The 24,063-nt window shown below is 37.4% G+C and overlaps 1 protein-coding gene across 6 annotated transcripts in view; it reads left to right on the top strand.

The window, feature by feature from the left end:
- Positions 1 to 2,670: 2,670 nt before the first annotated feature.
- CEP112 (centrosomal protein 112) overlaps positions 2,671 to 24,063 on the top strand; it is a 123,171-nt gene continuing 101,778 nt past the window's right edge. For 4 of the 6 annotated variants that reach the window (XR_014936658.1, XR_014936656.1, XM_085522543.1 and 1 more), the window contains exons 1-9: positions 2,671 to 2,818; positions 3,305 to 3,425; positions 3,529 to 3,719; positions 4,450 to 4,616; positions 7,797 to 7,893; positions 8,364 to 8,438; positions 14,247 to 14,294; positions 14,427 to 14,504; positions 23,379 to 23,465. Coding sequence is in view for 3 of the 6 variants with exons in the window: in XM_085522543.1 (XP_085378669.1) it covers positions 3,326 to 3,425; positions 3,529 to 3,719; positions 4,450 to 4,616; positions 7,797 to 7,893; positions 8,364 to 8,438; positions 14,247 to 14,294; positions 14,427 to 14,504; positions 23,379 to 23,465 (843 nt within the window). In the remaining 3 variants the exon portion in view is untranslated. The remainder of the gene's footprint in view (positions 2,819 to 3,304; positions 3,426 to 3,528; positions 3,720 to 4,449; positions 4,617 to 7,796; positions 7,894 to 8,363; positions 8,439 to 14,246; positions 14,295 to 14,426; positions 14,505 to 23,378; positions 23,466 to 24,063) is intronic. The other 2 variants (XR_014936657.1, XM_085522542.1) reach the window with 1 other exon arrangement.

Genomic DNA, 24,063 nt, shown 5'->3' with positions numbered 1-24,063 from the left:
GCATTAATATCAACACCAAACTAGGCCTGTAAGATGCTGAAGCTGCTCTTAAGAAAACTTTGAACATACCCCCAACAGATTCTTTTTTTTATCTTTTAAGGCTGCACATAAATATTTTCATAGTATTCCTGAAATCCTTTCTCTTATTTTCCTATTTTTAAGGAGAGGTTGAGTCAGTCACTATTATTTAGTACTTGGTTCTTATCAGCAGATAAGAGAAGCAGAAGCTGCCTCCTCAGTTGTTAAGAGTAGAATTGTCTATTTTGTTGGCACAAAGCACGCTGCATTTGATTGCTAATATGTTTAAATGGAACCTTTAAAGGGTGTTTGACTTAAAAGCCAAAATATTCATAACCACCTTAAGTACATACGCAGATCACCTGGCAGGAACATATCTGTTTGGAAATCTAGTCTGAACATTGTGTGGGATCTGGATATTCAGGACACTAGCTGAGATACCAAACACAGTTTAATATTAACTTGTCTTTCAGAGTTAAAGACTGTGAAGCTGGAATAAATACAGTTTATATGCCTGTATCTCCCTGAAATGATTTGTATTTTGCACAAAAACTGTTGCTCCAGGAACATTCAGATTTTTCTAAGCAGTGTTAACAAGCTTTCCCAGTTACAGCAGGATGACAACCATCACATCAGCTGGCCCCGCTTCCTAGCTGGATAAGCAGTATTTGACTACTTGAAAGAATCACCCTTAGGAGTCGATGTTCACACACTGAATTTATTATCTAGTCTCCTAAAGGAAGAAGGATGGGGGAGGGGGGCTGGGGGGAAGGAAATCTATGACCTGATAAGTCTTTGAAGTAGTGAAGTGTTTGTGAATCACAACTTCTCAGACATGAAAGGTTTGCTTAGAAGGTCTGAAAAATAATGTATTGCAACTAGAGGTGTTCCAAAGGCTGCTATGAGTGAGTGAAACCTGTCATTTTATTTTTTAGATGTTTGAAAGAATGCCGTAAGCTGTGCTCGTGTTACTTGTGGCAACCTGCTGAGACAGTTAGAGAGATAAGAGAATGCGGTACATAAAAGTACCACGTGTTTCACTTAAATGAACATATTTTTACAATTCAAATTGGGAATTAGTTCTGTATTCTGGCTGCAAGATTGAAGTGTTCTATAACAGTATATCCAGAGCTTTCCTTTGGAGGCTATGCATCACATCCAGCTGCAGCTTTGGATGAAGACAAGACCACCATCTCTACCTGAACATTCTGTTTTTCCTTCTTTTTGCACCAAAGTTAAGCAATCATCACATAAATTCAGGGAGCCTTCAAACTCTGTCTGCTTGAATTGATATGCAGACCCAGAAACCGGTTCTGTTCCCTCAATAAATTTCTCTCGGAGAACTGGTTCATTTCACTGGTTCTGCCCTGACTCTTTTTCACCAGCAAAAACACAGGAGCAAATTTTGTTTTTCAAAGAGAAGATTTTTGTGTTTAGCATGACAGAGAGGTATTCATCTCTGAAGGCAATCCCTGGATGTGTACCAGTGAACAGCATACAAAAGATTTGGCTTAAAAATTCCCTTTTAAAGCAACAAAAAAAGGGCCTCTGGTGGTGAACAGAAATGCAAGTCTTACCCTGTTACCCAGCCAATATGCTGCCTTTGAAAAGCCTACCTGGAAAGAGATGTGTTGTTACACCCATCAAACTTCCCACGGCCTGCTCAGTAACAAAACTCTCTCCTCTGTGTTGGACTGACTTGAGCAGATCAGTTTCATTCTGATTACAAAATTCCCATGACAAATCTGGACATTGTAAGTGATGATTCAGAGGCGGAAATTTCAGCACTTCAGCTTTTAGAACAAGTCAGTCTCCTGATAGTCTTACTGTGTTGGAAAAATCTATCTATCTATCTATCTATCTATCTATCTATCTATCTATCTATCTATCTATCTATCTATCTAATTTCCAGTTCTTAATCATAATGAAGACACGGTCCAACCAGCAACAGCTAAAAATGATTTCAGCTGGTATCCAACTAGCAGCAATGAAAGAATGCAACACACCCAAGAATTACCTTCTACTTCTTTAAAGTCTTTGCTTTTAGGGTGCACTGGGGCACCTGGTACATCCCCTGTGCCAGGTTCCTGGGGGACCTCATGGAATGTCGGGTGTCTCCTGCATCTCTGGGTGCTGCCTCAGCCTCTGCTGGACCCTCTTGATGTTTTTAATGTGTGTGCATTGCAATGTGGATATATTGTTCAGCCTAGAGAAGAGGAGACTGAGTGAAGCTTCATTGTGGTAAAAGGGGAGCACTTGGGGCAGTGCTAATCTTTGTTTTGATAACAGCAATAGAACATTTGGGAGCAGTAAAGCTGTGGCAGGGGGAAGGTCAGGCTGGATAACAGGCAGGCATGGATCAGGTCAGTCTGCCATCCATCACTGCATGCACAGACAGTAATTCAGCTGCACAGCAGGACCACCTTCAGCTCACACCTTTGCACTCCTAAACCCAGGACTTTATTTCCTATAGCACGTGCCACACAAACAGAAATACCCACATCACATTCAGGCGGAGATATTTCAGAACAGCACCATCAGGACGCGAACCGAACCCCCTTCACACCAGGCCCCGGCCCAACCCGACCCACCCGGCCATCCCGCCGCACAACGCGGCCCTCGGAAACGGAAGCTCCGGGCCGTGCTGTCAGCGGAGGCCGCCGGGAGCGGGGGTGGGGTCGGTTTGAACCGTTGGCCGCTCGGCCGGGCCTTTCCCCTTCAAGCGGGGAGCGGGAGCCCCAGGCCCGGCCCGGTCTGCGCGAGGTCCCGTTAGAGCGCGGCCTGCACCGCGGCCTACGAGGTACGGGCGGCGCGGCGGCGGGGAGGGCGGCCCGGGGGGTGGGTGGGACCCCGGTGGTGCTGTAGGGATGGAGCTGCCCTCTGCTTGCAGTGCTGTGTCTGTAAACCTCCTGACTTAACTTTGAAGTCTCCTTGGTGCTTTTTTTGCCTGGTTCTTTGATTTAAAATAATAATAATAAACGCTAATTATAGGGGGAGGGGGGAACTCTTACAAACGCAGCATGTAGGTGCTGTTTTATACACATATTTTATACATATATGTGTAATGTGCCTTTTCGTGTGGCTGGCAGTTTCAAATCTAAGCATGTCCTTGTAAAAAACTTAATTAAACGTTTGTATTTCCACTTATTTCTGTATGAGTTCAATGAAATATTTAGTCTTATTTGTCATCTGGTCTCAAAGCACACCGTGGTTTGGCCTCGGACGACTAGAGCTGGATGTAGGGTGGTGTTTAACTTTGTCCATTTCGATGCGGATGATGGTACAGGTTGCTGCGTTTTCTTTCAAAATGAATGGTGAAGAGGAAGCGTGGAAAGAGCTGGATGCTGAATTCGATCGTTACGTTGTGGATATGAAGCCTCACATACTAAAGCTGCAGCATAGGTCAGGTAAATACGGTAAAACTTGTGCATGGAGAAACACTAATAACAATATTCTACCTTGGGTTTTCCCTGATGGTATGAGTGGTTATACGTGTGCCTGTCTTTTCAGAACGCCAAAGGTGTGCGCTGTGGGTTAAAAAACTATGTGAGCCCTCAGGAGCGGGTGCAGGAATAGCAGGAAGGAAGAATCGGAACTCATATGCAAAACTATTGCTCCACATGCTGAAACGAGGAGTGCTAGAAGAACCCTTCACACATGAACCAGAGCCAGGAATGCTGAAAACATTACCTTCATACATGGTGAGCATAACTTCATTGCTTACATTTATTCTTGAAAATATCTACAAGTCCTAGATTTGGTGTAAACATGAAGAACAGTTGGAATGAATTGAGTGGGTGTGTGTGTGGCCAGTGCTGACTTTTATGTTATATGTCTTAGAGCTGATGTTGGAAATATCTTTCAATGTACAAAATCCTTTATGAGAGACTTGTTTCCTCTTCTGAATTCAGATTCTAAGGCTTATAAAAATAGGTGTTAATGAGCAGAAAGATTATATCTGCCTAATTTTTTGAATGGGTACAGTTTTTCTTAAGCAGCAGATTGCTCTCTTGCATGGAACATGATGCACTTAACTGATGTGACTCAGTAGCCTTCCTTTCTGGCTTCTGCCATGACCTCCAGCTGTTTAAACTTTGAAAGAGAAGATGTTGCTATTGCACATAGGCAGTGTTATAAGCTTGTAGTTTGTTTTCTGGAGACCTGAATATAACACAGCATGCATCAGCTTTATTGGTGCTTGACCAGTCAAGTTACCTGTGCTGAAGGAAGTAAAGTACAGGAAAACCTTGAAACTTGCATGCTGTACTAATTGCCGTGTGTGGGGAGGTAATATTTGCACATCTCATTGACTTCATCTGGAAAATAATTTTAATGTGACAGGTATTTGTGTAAGAAATTATATGAATAGCATAAAGAACGTCTTCGTGTAAATATGTTCCCGTGTTGATTTTGCATTTACTTTAATTACAGTTAATTTATTTTGATGAACCAAATTCAACAAGAATTCGAAGTAGTAGCCCAGACTATTTACCTGACTGGGTGATGGGAGAGTTAGGAGAAGGTGAATCCAGGCACGAGGAATCATGGACTTTATCTTCTAAAGAAGAATCATCTTCAGCAACAGCACCTACACATGAGTAAGACTTTCATGTTTGCTTTGTTTGGTATTTGATTCACATGTAGTGTACGTTTGATCTGGTATGTTTTCATTTGTATATATGGATTTATTACACTTCCTTTTGGACTCATCTCAAATATTGTTTGTAATTTATGTACATAAACATAATGAATAGCTTTCAACTGGATCACTTTTCTACTTTTCTGTTATCTCATTCCTCCATTATGTCTGCTTCCCTTATTCCTGTAAGTCTTCTTCCAAGTCTCCGGGTTCTCTCCTTTCTCCCTTCCTGTTACAAACATCTATAAGGTTTTGACGATGCTGTCTGCTACAGACACATAGGCTTTGGCAGCCAGTGCTCTATGCCTGAATGCTGCTTGTTTACACTGAGGGTACGAAAGTTTCAGCATAGATTGTTTGCAGCTGTACATCAGAATTTGGAGTATCTGTAGTTGGATCTTATTTTTGCAATCCACTGTAGATTTGCAGGTACCAGCAAGCTTAAACTGCACGTTTATTGCCTATTATTTGGATATAGAGCTCTTCCTTTCCCATCTGATTTACAAAGCAGATAACGGGATGAAATATGTCAGGTTATTAAGTCTTGGGTTCCTGTTGGCTTCTTGATGCATATGCTTACGAAAAGTCTAAGTCATTATCATTAGCTATTAATTTTTTAGGCACGCTGATATTCGTGCTGTCTTTCAAATTCCTTCTATTGCAATGCCAAGTCTTGAATTTTTAATGGCTCAGCTGTGATTTATGTAGTTGACAGGCGCTCTTGCAGGTCGGTCATGCCACTTTGATACTGAGTATCTTGAAACTTCTCCAATGTATCCCTTAACGGTGTGCAATTGTAACAAGTCATTTTAAAAGCAGCTCTTAGAAGTGATTCATCACGTGTTTCCAAGCTACACTGTTAATACCAAGGGGTCTTATGGTACATCCCTATAGCTCATAGGTGGATTAGGTGAGAAAAAAAGGCATAAATCACTGAAGTAGCTGTGTTACGATGATACTACTTAGTAATAAAAAGAACCATTGGGAAGAGCTGTCTAAATATTAAAATGATAAAGCTTAGCCTTATGGAAACGTGGAATATGTTGTGCTTCTGACTTGCTCTTTGAGACCCTAAATGTGTGCAGCAGAAACTTCTGAACTCTGCAGCTCTTAAGGAGAACCAGCAGATGGCGGTCACGTCACGTTGCATTTCTGTCTGCTCGAGGATGTGTGGCAGGAGAGCTGCATCCATAGGCATGCGACATAGTTAATATGATGTAAATGTTGCATTCCAACCATGACTTAATTCTTACAGATAGACTAAAACATTTTCTCAAGGCAAAACAGATATGTCTGTGTTCACGAGTAATTTGTTTTTGATGTTTGTTTATTCAAGATTCTCTCTTCTAAAGGAAGCAGACAAGTGGAGAAGTTTTGTTGTTATTTTTCACCTTGTGAGTTGTGTGCTGTTGTGTAGGAAGGTTTTGGCTTTTCCATATCGGAAGCTGTTTATATGGCTAAATAAAAATTAGGTAGGCAAATTTTACATGGGAACTAGGATGTAAGATCAAACAAGCTGGTGCTAAAAAGGTGTATCTTCACTAAAAGGTATTCTTTCAAGTTTTGGAATAACGTGTGGTTTGGACAAACATCCGACCTTTGTGGCTCTGTAGTAAAATTCTATTGTACGTCTATAGCATGACAGATTATGCCTGAGAAACACTGTTACAGATAATGTGTGGCTGATGCTGTACCAGGAAGAAGCAGTGAGTTGCCCTTGCTTTCCTCCTAGTAGGAAATTTACAGATCTCCTTTATTAGCAGCAAATTGCTTCCTTCTTTCATGCTAGTTCATGGTTGTGGTTGAAGCAGGAGTCACGGGGCTGCTGTCAGGGCTGGCAGTTCTGCACCTGCCTGCAATGGGAGGAGAAAAAGCAATTCTTAAATAACTTCCTGTGATTGCTGGAGCCTGACTTGATAGCAGGAGGATAGAAAAGGGAGTGAACTGAGCAGTGTATGTTTGATACGAGTGAAGCTGCAGACCATCCTTCTCTTTTGCACGGTCTGTTTACAGAGTCAAGTGAAGTGGCTTCCTTTTCAGAACAGCAAATACAGAACTAAGACTATAATTAGACTTTCTTTAATACTTTTTTCCTGTTCACAAATATTACAGTCAACTTGTTTGTTGGTTTAAATATTTAATAGCCCCTAATCTCACAATAATAGAAGCGTAAATTCTCTTCTTTCTCTTTTTAAACAAGTTCAACTTCATTTAGTTGTTAGGTAACCTGAATGTTGTTCAGAAAATCCACTGATAAAAGCCCAGACTTACTGGTAGGGAAAGATCTGTCTACTTTCTTTGGAAGATAACTTTGTATAAAATGAAGTCTTGGTAAGATATGAATAGTTTGGAATGCTGGAAACAGTCAATGTATTATTATCCCACTTCTGTTTTTTTAACCTCTATGACTTTTCTTATCTAAACTCATCTAATGTACTGCTTTGTAGTAGTTGTTTTGCATCAATGTATGTTGTTGATATTGATTGTTGCTAGAAGGGAAGGTATGCTTCCAGTTGTTGTATTTCACCATTTCCTGCTGTTCTGATGAAAGCTGGGGTGCTGTGCTTCTTGAAAAGTTAGTCTGTGCACGTCTTCCTAGAAGTGACTCGTTTATATGTTACATACAACAGTTGTCTTTTCCTTCATAAGCACTTAATTCATCTCAGCGTCTTTTGGCATAACTTACAGTTTAATTTTCTGCCAGATGGAAAGAATGAAGGGTATTTTAATGGTCTGACTTGATTATAATACTGTATAGCTAGTCATAGGAAGGTGGATTTACTAACAGGAGTTTTTAATTAGTTTAATGCGTGTGGATTTGACACTGGAGGATATACTGGAAGATGTCTTGCTACTGTTTTGGATATTTTGCTGTATCAATCTATCAAATAACCTCATTTTCTTTCTTTATTTTGTTCCATGCTGCTGTTCTTTTCTTTCACTGTTTTGTAATTGAGAAAGGTTTGTTGTCCAGGTTTGTGAGTGAAAGCTGTGTTCGTGTGTCTCCCTTATAAGACCTTTATATCTTGACAGTGATCTTTTAAAAAGATATTAGTTAGAGAGTAAAATACATTATGTGACACAAGTTGTTGAAAATGAATTCTTTTCTTTCTGCTTATTCTTTTTTTTCTAATAATAGAGAGAGATTCAAGTGTGATGGGAAGCCAACATTGAGACCGCAGTCTACGAGTCCTCTTCTCCAGGCTGATGAAGGAGACCTTGCAGCACCTCAGTCTGTAAGATGCTTCTCCTTTTTGTAATAAAACTTACTGTAGTTTCAATGAATTGTTTTTATATACCCCTGTGGAGCTGTTGTTTCTAATAGTATGAGTCATGATCCCTGTGTACAGATGCAGATATTAAGGAGTGACACAAAGGGCTAAAATCAAAACCTGCCCTCTGCAAGTATATGGGAAATTAACTTCTTTTTGGATGTTCTCAAATCATCCTGAAGGTTGACCTATGTGTAGTGTAGTGTGCTTAATGTCTACTGCACTGTTATCCCCAGGCTTGGAAATTTCTGTGACGTCATCTTCTAGTACAGCATGCTGCTGGTAACAAAGCTATTTAGATAAAAGCTATCACAGGTACCATGACACAGTTAGGAAGAGCTTTGTAGGTGTTGCCAAATATAACAAAGAGTTTTTTTTAAACATGATGTCTCTGTCAACTCTTCTGATATTTTGTTTGACTTCTCATGTTCCAGGACCATCATAATAAGAAAACTATTTCTTTGGATGACAGTGACCTTGATGCACGTCTCAGCAGTTGGAATCTTGGGGTAAAAAAAACACAACAGCAGTTCAATACTTACTTATGGCCTTGAAATGAAAACTCCTTTTTCATGTAGTATACATCATTGACTTTAGTCAACAGATTTTATGCAAGGATCAGTCTTTTAGAAATAAAGTGGTAAAGCTTGGAAAGGCAAATATGATTACATGTTGTCCTGAAAGGAAAATTTTCAAATGTCTTATTTTTAACCAATAATAATTTTATTGTCTTTAATATAATTATTCATAAGAAAAAACTATCTGCTGGTCAAAACCAAGTATCTTATTCCAGTAGGAATGCAGACTATTTCTAGAGAACTTGATAACATTACTTTGAATTTATGGTAATATAAAGAAGAGTTTGTTGATGTATTATTAATAGGTGACCAGATAATCCTAATTCTTTACACTATTGTCAGCCCAGAGCAATATGACAGAATTTTAAAGTCTTGGTTGTAACACTCAGTGTTTTGCATGAATGGCTGAGCTCTGTTCAGAAGCAACATAAATGATAAGACAGAGTGTTAATTCTTTTTGTGTCCTCCTCAGTGTTTCTCCTGCTGTTTTGGTGAATTTTAGCATTCTAAATGTAAATTGCATGCTTCCTTTTTTTTTCTGAGACAAGAAAGCCTTGACCTTGAGGCAATCCAGGAGCTGCCTGACTGCTTTCTCCAAACTGAGGGTGTAGATTAATGAAAAGATTATTCCGGGGGTTTGTTGTTGCTCCTCAGAGCTCCCTCCATTTTATAGGGTAATATAAGATTGATTTGTAGCAGTCCTCGTTTTAAAGAAGAATGTATCCTTCAGGGATTATTTTTGTTTTAATGTGAGGAGAGCTGATTTTCAAAAGCGTTTCAAGAGTAGTTAACTTCAGTTTGTGAAACTGCTCTTCAGGTGACTGAAACAAATGTACCAACAGTCACTTGCAGATTTAGAGTATTTGGGTTTCATAAATACATGGATTATGATTGTTACAATACCTTGAGCTCTTAAAGCTGCTCTAAGGGGGTACTTGCTTATGGCCTCTAACAAATTGTTTCAGTTGAGGCTGACAAAGAATCCCTGATATCAAGCACTTTGTTATCAGTGTTAATCATCTTTCTTGCTTGTCTCTTTAGTTCGACTTTTTTGTCTTTTTCTATTTGAAATTTCAAGTTGCAGTCATATTGGGTTAATAATAGAGGGTTATTAAACTACAATAATCCTCCACTGATATAGAAAGTCTCTTGGATAACAAATGGGCTATAGTGGCTCACAAATTAGTTGTTTCATTACCATCAGTGAGAAGAGACTTGAAGCAGTTGCTAGTGAGAGAATTTGATTGCATAGTCAGACTTGTTGGGGGTTACCACAAAAAGGATTTGAGGTCATAAGAGTGGCCTCTAAGTGGTTGGAGTTGAACAGTGTATCCTTGCTATAGATCACAGCTTCCAGAGGATATTTAAAGTAATCTTATATTTTCTGCACCAAGCAGAGTTCAAAGCTGAACAGGCTGTATTTTGGGTATATTTGTTACTATTGGTAATAACCTTTTCTACACAAGAAGTCAGACTCTCGCATCACTTTGTTTGCTGGTGTTTGTTGCTTCTCACGAGTAACAAAAGATTATTATTTTTTTGTTTGCCTTGCAGCATTTCTGATGATCTCTATCAAACATTTCATTGTTCAAGTTCTTTATATTCCAGGCATGATTGGTTAAATGTCTAAAAAAGTTTTGATTGTGATAAGTTTGCTTTTCATACACAGAATGCTAATATTAACTAATTTTAAATACATTATAAAAATGTGTTTTTCTTAGCCCTTATTGACTCTTATCTAAACTGATGTGGGACTGTGCTTTATGAAGTGTTAATGCCTTGAAGTTGAATTTGCAATGTAGAAAAGAAAAAATCCTTTTGTATTATTGTTTGAAGGGAGAGTTTCAGAGCTGGGAGTTTAGACAAATTCAAGTAATCTTTGGCTATTTTGCTACTTTGAACTCTTTGTCAGTGTTTGGATGGTTTAGAATATATTTAAGGATTCCTCAACTATCTTTTATATTCTATTAACAGCTGTCAATAAGCTTCTGTGTTTTGTTGGAAATTCAGTATGCATCGTGAATGGGGCATCCCCACATTCCCTTTAGTTATGTTCAAGAAGTAATGAAATATGTAAAATATATGTGGTGTCAGGGACAGAAGCTGGTTGGGTAGGGCAGTTACTTGCCTTAGAAACTTCTATTTTTCTCTAAACTTTTAGTTTGCAGATAAACACAATTTTTGTATATAAAATTTAATTCATGTCTAGGAGTAAGAATGAATTAAACTCTCATGTGTTCTTATCTAACCAACCTGTTTTTCTTTTCCTGATGCTTTTCTTTCCTGATCCTGATGTACCCTGGGGAAATAGCAGAGGGGTTTTTAATCAGAGAGAATGTCAATTTTCCTTATTGAAATTCAGCCAGGACAGGAGTAATTCTTCAGCTTTTCTAGAAGTGGTGTGAGTTCTTCAGTCCGTAGTACTTGGGCACTCAGATCTTGTCTGGAAGAATCTATCCTGGGAAATGTTATGGCATAATGAAGGTTTAAGAGTACCAAGGTCAAAGGAATTCTACGGCCATTGGCCTGAAATACATTCTCCTTGCTTGGAGGAATTCTATATAACACAGGCTTAAAGCAGATGCAAACAGAATTCTTGGATGGCTGCAGCAGCAGTGCATGATATGTTTTGTGTACTTGGCTCATGCCTGCCTGTGCCTTTCCAGTCTAGTTCAGCTCAACCACTTCTTTACAAACCATTTTATTATCTTTTGTTTGGTTTCTTAGTCTTTCTGCTTACTATAAACATATCTACCGTATATGTTATGGTGTTGGAGGGCAGCAACGCTGTAAAAACTTTCCCACAGTGAACTCCAAATGGTGTTGTGACTTCAAAAAATAAATTCTACTTCCATGCTGACAAACAACCTTCATGCACTTTAATGTCCTTCCACTAAGACTGCAGAAGCAGCATTAAAGTGAACTTCCCTACAAATTATGATGTTAGATAAGAATGTCCTTACTCAAATTTCCTGAAGCTACTCAGCAGTTATTTCTGTAGGGAACATGCTGGCTGGGTTTGTTAGATTAAAGTAAGAACTTAGGGCAAGGTTCAGTTTAGTTGTTTACCATTTCAAAATCTTAAGTGTTCTTAACTCTTTCATGTGTGTTCTTCCATCCTTGTTTTGAAAACAGTCACATTTTGTCTTTGAAGAAGCTTACGGGGGGAATGTACAACAAGCCTGCTGATCTGAATGTTTTTTCCTGCACATTAATATGTACAACATACCTTCTGATTTGTTACTGAGCAGTCAGAAGATGCCATCGTGTATTAGTAAAGATAAATATACCTTGATAAGCATCTTCTGAAGAACAAAATGTGACTTGGGAAGAGGTAGGATGAAGCCATAACATTACCATCCTCGTAATGATGTTTACAGTGTCAAAAAGAGCAGAAGCTTTGGTATAAGACTGACAGAAGGTCTGTATGCTGCTCTCAGCCTGAGGACGTCCTGTGGCAGGATGTAGTGTTCCTGCTTATTCTTTGTGCGCTGTCATTGCTTTTGTGAGAAACCATCTTAGCTCAGCTTACTTTTCCTATCAATGCCTCACTCATTGCTTTAATTGCTAGCTTTTAAGTTGTATGCTTTAAAAATACGTTGTTTTGGCTGCTATGTACAACAGAAACTGGAAATATTGGGGTTAAAAATTATGGCTTGTTTATGTCAAACTCTGATTTAGATTCTGTGTCGTTTTTTTTATGCTGAATTTCTTTATCTTTCTCAATTTATGGGGGGGGAAAAAAATGTTAACAGAAATAGTCTACTTCATGGAAAGTATTTTTTCCCTCATAATGGGGATCTGATTATGTATAGCCCTCCCAAAACCAAGATTTACTGGTTTATGGGGTCTGAAGGACTGGAAGGTGACAGTGCCAGTCCTCACAAACTGAAAAATGGTTTCTTGTCTGGCTGCCCAATAGAATAGAAGAAACAAAAGTCCCTGCTACAAAGCGATTCAAAATGTCATTTTTTATGAAGAAGTGGTATTTACAAATTAGAGTTCAATTCTAGTTCAAATAAAGATGTCTTTCATGATGACATTTATTTGGTTCGTAGTCTTAAAAAAGCATGATGTGATTTACTGTTCTTCTCATGGCAGTCCTTCAGTTTCATACATATGTATTTTGGTTTGTCTTTGACCTTTTGCTTATTATTTTTAAATTTGCATGTTTCTCATAAATACAAGCTTTTTTTCTTTTTGGGGCATTCTTTATTGTGATATTCCCTCTTTAATGTGGTATAATTTTGAGAACAAGAAGTTTTGCAGAAGGCCAGCATGAAAAGAATGAATGTTGAGACATTAAATGTTTACAGATCAGTTTAAGTGGATATAATCCACAACAAGTAACAAAGTGGGAACATTTAACTTCAAAGCACATATGGCTGCTGTTACAAAATCAAAAAATGCAAGACTTGGGCCATGCAAAGTATTGGAGACACATTTTCCTTCTCCCTTATAAGCAAACAAGATATACCTTAGTAAACAGCTTCATGCTCAGATAAAGTATTTGAATTAATCATAAATTTTAGCAATTTTTTTAAGCTTAAAAAAAGAAAGTGCTTTTTTCAGTATGTGCAAGGAAGGTTCCTTTACTCATTAGTGTCTACCCATGTTTTTTTTTGCTGTGCCAATCACTGTGGCATATTTTTAAAGCCAAAACCATAAACCTTTATATGTGTTTAGTAAACTCATTGGGCGAGGGAAACAGGTGACTTAATAAATTACTTATCATTAAAAACATTGGATGTTCATTGAAACGGAATGCATGTGTAAAAAAATACTAATATTTTCAAGTACTTCTGGGTGAAATATGATGACTTTAACAGCATATAGAAATCCTACGTAACCTTTTAGGGAAGGAAATGAATAACGCTGTATCGAATCAGAATTTCAGAGGGATTAAGCCTCTTTTACCACTGATAAGTTCAACACAAATGTATTTAATAGCAATGGAGAAAGTGCAGACATCTGATATATTTGCCATGCCTCATAGATCTATTTAATCTTTTTTGTGTTAAATAAATGGGCTAAATTTTGTAAATTATGTATTGTAATCACATTCCAATTCCAAATCTCACCGCCACGTTTTATGAGATTATACCCTTAAAAGCTTCTCCTGAGTTTTACTCAGTCTCTACAGTGTGATGTTTGAGTCCCATCGTCTGAGGGAAATTAAAAAGATGCAGCTCTCTGATAGAGGAATTGGGCTCTGAACGGTGCTCTGCATTCAGCTCTTAAAGCAGCACTTTCAATCACTATATTTAATTGTATAGTACTGCTAATGACTTATTTCCTTTTTTTGTCTCTAACTTGAATATGTGGCTACAGTCTCAACACTCATGTTTTTCAAAAACACAAGACTAAAATCACTGTATTCAGGAATATTCTCTAGCTTTACACTAATTTAAATGAATTGTATCCAATGAAGTTGCTTGTTTGGTAGAAACTATTTAGCAAATCCTATGAAGCTGTTCAGTAGACTATTATCTAAGCAATCATAAAGTCATTGGCGCGGTTTGAAATCAAGAAAAATGATTTTAAGGTATCAAGACTTCCATTAAAACTGTTCTCTCATCTTTACAGTATTTATTACTGATTTGTTAGGTCATTGGAAGAACATTCAAAAGGTTTCCTTTAACCTTGCTTTTCTGTTCTATGTTTTTGTTTTTGTTTCTCTGTTTGTGAGAAATAAGACATTGCTGATACGATTACATGATCTTTAACTTTGTCTTTCAGCTTGAAAATCCAAGATATTTACGGGAAAAACCAGTGCCAGTGTCTTTGGTAGGTATTTATATTCCCTTGGTACTTTATAAGGGCAAGCAAGCATAGTTAATGTTTTTCCTTTCTGTTTAGGAATGATTCCTAGTCAGAGTTATTACTTTGAACTCAGAATCTGTTTTTCTTATTCAATAGAAGACACCCAAGATTGGCCTAGGGAAAAGTAGCAGTTTCCAGGAGAACCCAGACCTCTTTCGGATGCATGAAAAGGAGGTAAGGTGCTATTTAATCTTTTTAGGGTTGGAGCTACATGTAATGTGATGCTTAAATAAGCAGCCTGGTACACCAGCTGTGTGGTATGTGTGTATTTCACTTTCTCTGCACTGTTCACATATTCACTGTTCTTTTGCACTGACAGTGTTCAACCACCATTGCCCCAGGATGAGGCAAGACAAGGTTTCACAAGATGTGAAAATAGTCTAAAAAATAACTAACTTGTAAGCACAGTGTTGTCATTTAAATGATATTAAATGAACAGGGATGCAAGCCAAGTTGCTACACAAAATACTCAGCGAATGATTTTTTTTCTCTGGAAAAATCCTTCAAACCATGCAGTAAAAATCTGGTACTTCTTGCTAATTTTGCTTTACTGTGGGCTAGTTTAAACTGGAAAGGTTATAGAAAGTATTTCACAATCACCATGTGTGTGCTATTAAGTAGGGAACTTAAATGTGTTTTCTTCTTGCTTTGTTTGTGAAGCTCAATTAAAAATAAAGCCTTTCCATTTATAGAATGTAGTTGTATTTACAGGAGAAAAAAGTGCCATACGAGAGTTTGTAAACCTTGAGCTCTTTTCAGCCTCTTTGTAGTAGGATAGGAGAATATAAAATAGGATAACTGCGGTTTTTGGCTTTTAACCTTTAGACCTTTGTTCGTAAACCATTCCTGCACCTGTTTTGACTCTGTAATGCTAAGCACATGGCTATCTGCAATGATAACCACATCACAAGTTTTATGAAAATGTGATCATCATCAGACAGTGGTTTTTAGCAGCGTTTTTCCCCCAAATACTTCTGACATGGATTAAACCATTTGGGAAGCTGCCATTGCTGGAGAATCTTGGGATTAAACAAGGAAGATGCAACAAAACAAACCTTTCCCAAATAACTCTCTTACATGACTAATATATCCCTCAAAGAAGCTTTGATGTTCATTTAAAGAAGCTCCATTTCTTAATTTTTCATGTTGGTCAGTCTTAATTTTTCTTAGGAATTTGCTTACTTTCTTTTTAACTGAAGGTTACAAACACCACCAGGAATAAATTAGTACTGAGTGCTGTATATCAACTGTATTGTTAATACTTTATTTCCTTATTTTGTGTTTTACACAACACTAATGCTTTGTGCAGTAACTATTAGGAAGCTTCGTCTGTCTGGGATAACTGAAAATATTGAATGTTTGCAATATTTTTGATGACTCAATTTGTTACGTGGAATGAGGACTGAGGAAGAGAGATTTAAGAGCTGAAAGATGAGCTGATGAGTGAAAGGCACCTGAGAGTGCGGAGAATAGAGAAAAACCATGACAGCCTTGAAATGCATTTTAACTGATTGAGGACCATATGAAAGATGGAAACATGAACGTTACTTTTCAAGGATTAAATGTTTAAAATAGAGATATATAACTTTTGTCTCTGGGATCTTCATTTATGTTTTCCTCAGGTTTTTTTTGTGAATAAACACTCTCGTTTATTGCATGAAACAGATCTTGTTTGAAAAGGTCATCAAGGCATATAGTTCTGTTGCAACAAAATTTCTGGGATTTATTCATACTTACACGCTAAGATTAAATCAGCTGATCTGGCTGAAAGTGTTCTAAACGTAAAGTGCTGAAAGCAGAAGATTTAGTGTGTTTCTCACTTGTCTGGCAGGAGATTGTACCTTGAAACTGAGGGGATTGTTAAGGGCTGTGATGTAGAACATTGGATGTAATGGAAAGAGAAGGCAGGGAGGAAAGTAAGCTGTAGAATTTGGGAGGTGTTATCGGTGAATGGAGGTGGAGTTTTAGAAATGAATGAGTATACACATGGAAATAAAGTACATGCTGCTGCAATTAAAAGGAGAGGGGTGTGCTGTGTTGGGATGAATCAAAATGGATCAGATTGGGAAGTGATTAATTAAGAGCAGTGAGACTGTGACCGTAATGTTAACAGCAGGTGACGTTGTTTTCTCCTTTCTCCAGTTCTATGAAGGGATCAGTGGGCACCGTCCTTCTGGTTTTGATTTATTTCTCTTAATTGCTTTGTTCTATGCTGAAGTACTTAAATACATGAATGAGACACTTAATGCATGCCAGAAAAGAAACAATAAATAAAACTAATATGGAGACAGTATTCTGAGAGAAGGAGACTTGTAATTAAATTAAGCTTGTACTGATGTAAAATTAACATTATATTGCTCTGAGCTACAGCATGGGTTTGATATTTTTTCCTCATAGAAAACAGATATTTTGTTCATATTTTCCAAGAATGGTAACAGTCTATCAGTATTGTTCTCTTACATTATGATGAAGCCCAACTCCTGGTACCACAGGGAGGAAGGAGGTCAGGTTTCCCAATGACTTCAGGCGCAGAATTTCAGGACCTGGACCTTGATATTCATTGGGACTTCTTTATTTCGTGGAGTCCCCTGGAGGTACTTGAGAAACGTGGAGATGTGGTACTGGGGGACGTGGTTAGTGGGGATGGGTTGGGGTTGAATTTGGTGGTCTTAGTGGTCTCTTTCAACTGTAATAATCCTATTATTCCATGTGGGGACATGGCTTATTGGTCATGGCAGTGATATATCAATGGTTGGACTTGATATCTTAGATTCACACCCCCTATTTATTTACCAAATGACCATTCCCCTATTTGTCTCCCTGTCAATTCAGTCAGTCTTCTGTTCTTAAACTCCTGGCTGTTTTCAAAGTGGTAAAATTTGCTGAGAATTTTAATTATGGCAGATATTAACATATAAGAATGCATGTTCAGGTGTGGCCCACAAGAAGCAAGGAAATCCAAAAAGGCAGATAAGACACAGTCATTTATTTATTTATTTTTTTAATTTACTTCTCTATAACTTTTCTTCTGGTAGCTTGGGTAGGAAAATACTTTTCTTTCCCTTTAAAACAATTTGGATCAGTCGATATTGTGACTTCGAATGTTTCATTTCAGTTTTTTCTTTATCCACAAACCTGATGTCTGTTTTGAATTCGGTGTTTGATTTATTTTGAGAATTGAGTTGTAAACTGACTCTCACTGCCTAGTTATCATTCTGAGCAGCGATCTGTTAGTTCACATTTAGAAATGCAGCAATCTTGACTTCTGTTAACATGATTCCTGACTGATTAATGTCCTGTTCCTAAGAACATATGCAAGTTGTCCATTGTCTTCTGTATGAGGAAATCACATCCTGTCTGCTTTGATAATTCTTTAGAATGTAATGTAATAAAACCCAAACCTTATTTTATTGCTAGACTGGTGTGAGACATACGGTGTGTGTCAGGATGAGACATGTTTTCATAAGCTGACTTGTGATTTATAATTCCCGATACTAATTGGTCTGGTCATAGAGATATATATGTACGTGTGCGTGTATATATTTATTTGCTGCAGTTTGTGAACTATGTCTTTAATTATTGCACATATGTGCTGGAGACATTGAGAAAGATCAAAGAGGTAGGTTAGCAATTCAAACTAGTGCTTCAACCAGTAGAATGTCCAGATGGTTGCCAAGCAGCTGGGAATTAATCTTTTGCTGCATGATTAATCTCTACCTCAAAGTGTCTCTCTTTCTTTTTAAGTATGATTTTTTTCTTTACATGTATAGATCCCATTTTTTTTTTAAGGCAGAAAATACATTGAATAGAAAAAGTCAGTGCTATGTGCTCTTATTGCCACGTTACAGTTGTGAAATAAAAACAGAAGTACAGTTGTAATGACTCTTTAGATCTCGAAATGAGTGCAAAAAGTTCAGTAGCTGGTGAACATGAAAAGATAAAGAATAACACTAGGAAAATAAGTTGTGTTGACTGAGCATATACAGAATAATTTATTTCACTGGACTCAGCACTATGTGGAATTAGATGAACTTTTCAAGTAGTATGTAGTATTTTATTAGGCTCAGGTTTTACTTGCTCTCTTTTAAATTGGTGTTGACCTCTGCACATTCACAGGGTTCACCGGGATTCACTTTTTAATACTGGCATTTCTGAGCTCTCTTTTATGTAATTGCATCTGATAAGTTATTACCATAGAAAAGCTTTGGCAATTCCCATACATATTTAACTTCTTCAATGCTTACTGATACTTCCCGCACTATAAGTGGCAAATGTATTTATTGTGCATGGGAAAAGGACAGTTACCACTCCAAATAAAGCCCTTAAGTAACGTGAGGCGCTGTAGTGCTAATACGTCTTCTCTGTTTATTAACTAACACATCTTGGAGGGTAAGAATACCATTCCAAGTTATTCCCGTAGTTGGAGCACAAAGCAGTGTGCTTTTCTGCCTGTTCCCAGCACCCTCAACATGAAAATCTATGAAAAAATGACTGTTCTCTTTTGAAAGAGATTAATGACGTTTACACATCAATACCAACAATTACCCATTCAGCTCCTTTTCTGTATACAGCAAATGTTCAATGTCATTAAAAAAAATAGTCAGACATCTTGCTTGATGGGGTAAAGCTGATATGATCTGACCTAGGACAAAGCTTTTCATTTTTAGTGGCTATGGAAATGGAGTAATGTCCTACTAATTTTATTTTACATCAGTTAATATCTGGTTTCTTTTCAAACAGTACCCTGTTAAAATGTTTTAAGTGGAAGTAGTGGTTGTAGTGCTTTTAAAGAGCATGGATAAAAAGGAGGTTAGAAATGTGGAGAGAAGAATAAATGTTTGTTAGGTCAAATAATGTAGTCCAGATAATAAACATAGGCTTTTGTGGAGGGACCTTTGCATCTGGGCAGAATGCCATGTATATAGAGGCTCTTTTTACATTCCAACTTCTGGCTTGCATATTTCACTTGTTTGCTGGTTTGTTGAGACTGCATAGGCTTTGCAACAGAGACTTCCCAAGACTTTTATTCTTAACCTTATGCATTATTTTGGATACAAACACTGATAGTATTTAATGCAAGAATTTGGAGTGGATCTGTATCTGCTGTTTCAAAATTCATTCATTTTTTGGAGGAGCAGATTTCTGTGTTACTCTGAGATGGACACAATACCACCAGGAAGAAAGTCCAGCATTAATGTGGATCCCAAATGGAAAACCTGCCTTTACTGTGTGTAACATTCCACTATGAACAATGTTGACACCACCTATGTTTAGAAGGAAATCAAGTCTTTTTGCACTTCTAAGATAAGAGTTGCTCTATTTGGTATTCTCCTCGTGATTTGCACACTTTGTTTTGCCATAGGCTTCTACTGTGCTTTGTGTGGTTTGAGTTTTCAGCTCTCGTTGGTCACTAGAAGGGATACAATGGCTGAGCTCATAAATGTGTGAAAGATAAAGTGTATTCCTACATCCATCTGATGTCTTATTGCCTTTTTCTCTTCATAATATAATGCCCCTTTTCCTTGATTAAAAACATCTGTGAGAGTAGATGATAAATACTGATCTACAGTAAGGTGTGTGTATGAGTAGAGGGTGCTTAATAAATGTGAAAAGTGAAGCTAAAACATAGATCACATGCATACATTTCTATTCAAAGAAGTTACTATAATGTACTAATTTCTTTCCCTGCAGTGTCATCTACACACATGTACACATTTCCTGGCTATTTGGTCTCTTAAGCTTCTTTAAATGTTATAAATTGAAATGTTAGTATACCTCAGAGTTTTTTCTTAGACAGGTTTGAGGGTACAATACGAGATACAGGAAGAATGCAGTGAAAAAATTCCTTGCTAATTATAATCAGAGCTGCACTATTGCTTTTGTGAAGCTGCATTTGTGCATAGTCTTGAGTATTTTTCAAGTACAGTATCTCTTCCCATGTTAAACTTGAGTCTGTTTCTATAGAAAGTTCTAGTTGTTTTTTTTTAAAAGAAATCTTTTTCCTCCATGAAAATATCAAAGCTTTGTATTGTGAGCTGATCTCTTTAAGCAGCTGCATTACAGCAAGGCAAATAAGTTTTTTTTGTTGGACATTGTAAGATACACGAGTCATTGTTCTACATTGTTAGCTCTCACTTTGAAGTTCTCATTTCTTGTTTACATCATTCTCCCCCTTTCCTCTCTTTCTCCGTCCCCCATATATTCATAGACTTGGAAAATATCTGGCAAGCAAACAATACTGTTTTGTCAAATATCCAGAAACCTCTGATGGATGTTAGGGCTTCACAATGCCACCTCTGGCCCAAGGGGGATCCCTGGAATGAAAGCGAGTGAAGAGTGAGCAGTGTTTCAAAGCTGTCTCTGAACTATAGACTCAAATCCATATTGTTCCTTTACTTAGAGACTGGCTTTACAACCAGATCTTTGAATATTTCTAGATTGTCTTTTTTTCCCTTTTTTGTAAATAGTGACAAGATGAATGTTTGTCTTTTGTCTCAAGGAAAACTGAGGATATCGCCTTTATTTTTGCAATGATTTCCGACACTTGCAGGTTTCTCTATCAGCTTTAGTTTGACAGCTATTAAAATTTTCATAGCAACTAACCTGCATGTGAAGTTGTAAGACAGTGATATGAGGAAAATCTGTTGTAAAATAACTGCTCACTGCTGTTAGTGTATGAGGGTATTTTTGTTTGTTGGTTGTTTTTGCTCTTTAAATCAGGAAGAAAGTGTGAGGAGGCCCATCAAAGCAGTTCTGTTCTCCATGGCTTTAAATAACAGGGACAGCACAGATGTTTGACATCAGTGATGTTTACATGGCCTTAGGGTTTAATTGCCTCATACTCTTTGTAAGGAGAGTAAACAATGACAGAAATCCAAAGGAATGGTGGTCAGGATAGCAGTGGCTGCATTTCATACATAGTTGCAAACTTCTGCAATATAGCCAAATATCTACACAATAGCTGGGTGTTTTTTGTTTCTTACACAGAATCCTAATGTCAGGGATTGGAAGGGACCTTATTTTCATTGGTAACGTGTCATAAGCTTAATGTTCTCTGCTGCTGGTGATAAAACATTAAAACCGATGGGTGTCAGGACAGTATTTGATCCTAATGAAATGGATGACTTACATTTTTCTAAGCTGCTTTTACCTGTTCTTTTCCTAAAACTGAGGGATGAGTTGGTTGGTTAATGTGGTGAGCGAGTTTGTTTCTCAAGGTGTTAAACACAAAAGTGGGAAGAGCACTTCATAGAAGAGAAGCATGTAAAGTCATCTAGTGTTATGGTATGGATGGCTGAGCTGACTTAGGATGGGAGGTTTGGAATTTGATGGCTACAGATACGCACTTGGCTCCATTAAGTGTGGTCGCCATTTCTAAGATACTCCTTTGTTTAAATATTTCACTGAAGATTAAAACTCCAAAATTGAAGGGGAGAAGTTGCACCCAAATGTGAATTGAGATCATTTGCTTCAAACCCAGCCTTAGTGAGATCCTTTATAAATGTGTTTTCATCCTACTCCATATTTCTTCCTTTACGTCTGCACAGAGCTGGGGTAAGGCCAGCTTCCAGAGGGTGGGCCAGAAAGTTGGCTCTGTTGTTGCTGTGCTTCTTGGCTTTCTCACAGGTTTTCACAGAGTAAATCACAAATGTAGGGTTTTAAAACAAATATCTCTATTTTTACAGCAAATACTTGCATTGACGTTTCAATGAAAACTGCTGAAGGTGTGTTGGATGTATTGAACCCTTATCATGTTTGTTGTCTGGTATTATTACCAGATACTCATTACAAATGCATGCAACCCTAAGTTTTAAATGCATCGTGTTTGTGTGTGTTTAATATGTATGCAGGTGCAATGGCTACAAATCAGTATTTCATAAGCTTTTAAGAAGATTGGAGTTGAGATTCCAGTATTTGTGTTTTCACGAGTCCTTCGTATTTATTTATGGGATGTTCACAAACTGTCTATCTGGAGCTGGATTACTCAGCTCTGTTTTTAATGAACACTTATTTATCACCAGATAGTAAGATTTTTCATCTATAATGTCACTTTCTTAAGGGATATATGCATCTATTTCTTCTCATAGATCTACATATGTATATATTTTAAGAACAGAATGTGTGTTTTTATTATGATGCTTATTTTTGGGCGATAAGAGCTGTCTGTGAGCTGAGCGTACTTTCCTTTTCCTCTGGATTAATTGTCAATCCAACTTTATTTTTTTGGTAATTTGCATAATACTGAGTGAGTCTTCAGTCCTGAGAGATAAGAACCTTTGTGTGGTGTAACCAGCAGAGGGGCGCTTTGGGCATTGGTGGAAATCAAGAACTTGCTCTGCTCTCCTGCTTCCAGATCTGCAGTATTTATTGCACTGCATCTTCTGGAGCTGGACTCAGGATAAGCTGTAAAGGCAAATATGCAAGAAATTAAAAATGCTTGTAAGACTGTAAATGATAAGCAACAAAGAGTCATTGTTGGGACGAGGTAAGTACCCAGATTCGAACAAAGCAGGAAATGGATTTGAACAATCAAATTCAGCAGCAATCTTAGTCCTGTTATGAGTAACCTTAAAAAGGAAATGTGTTTATAATGAGAGATCTCTGAATAATGGAAAACAAACAAAAATAAACGTGCATCTGGGGTAGGGGATGTTCTTTGTGTAAATGCAACACCTGCCTAAATGGTGAAGGCGTGCTTCCCATACTTGGTGTATTAACATAAATATGAAAAGCTTCATTCTTAAGTGTTTGTTTAGGTAAAAGATAATAGCTTTTTTGGGCAGTAGCAGTTGTTTTTATTGCCAATGAAAACATCTTACCAATTCATTTTCTAAATAAATATTTGAGGTTGAGGCCTTTTGTAACTGCTTGATCAGATAAACAAGAAAATGCTGGAAAACTGAATATTGATTATTTTTCATAGCAGATATTAGGTATTTCCCATTGCTTTCTGAAATACACCAGTGAATTATGTAAAGGTTACACAAAGGTCGCTGTGATTTATTCTTTATTTTAATTAAGCTTATTGGTTCTGTTGTATTTTTAAAGCTAGACATGAAAATGAAAATGATGGAAGGTAAATTTCATGAAGAAAGACTTCAGTTACAGCAGAAGCATGATTCTAATGTTCAAAAGGTAAAAACTGCATTTATTTCTTTTCCAGCAATAATATCTAGGACAAAATAATAGACAACTTGATTGTAATAAATTGTTTGCAATTGTACTTTCAGAAATCACAACTCTTAGGTTTCCCTTTAAATTAAGGTTGTAGGTAACAGTTTGCAGAAGCTGATATGAATGTGGAATGTTATAATGTGAACTTGGGAAGTGGGAAATGCTTGCAGGAAGCAGATGAAAATACAAGATGGGGTGGGTTTTTAATTAATGATTAATCAAGACAACCCGTGTTAGGACCCTCGCAGCCTCTGTGGATTCGTGTGCTGATAAAATGATCAACTTGTAATTTTTCTTTTAAATGGAGGGTACTTGTAGGAAATGGTGCAGAAAAATACTTAAAGGGATTTATTTTTTATAGCCAAAGCGTAGGCTGGTCTGTAAACAGTCTTCATTTATGTTATTGCATCATTAAAGCTGCATGTTCCTTTTAACTCTCTTGGCAATAAAATGCTACCAGATACACATCCCTCAGCTTAAGTTGGATTTGTCTTTATTGTATTGCATGACACCACCTTTGGGGAAGATTAAAAAAAAAAGACTGTCAAAGACTGTCATG

Source organism: Coturnix japonica, chromosome 23, assembly GCF_054131305.1.
Source record: "Coturnix japonica strain WE chromosome 23, WE-NBRP24, whole genome shotgun sequence".
Lineage (NCBI taxonomy): Eukaryota > Metazoa > Chordata > Aves > Galliformes > Phasianidae > Coturnix > Coturnix japonica.
This window is presented reverse-complemented; position numbering and strand designations above follow the sequence as displayed.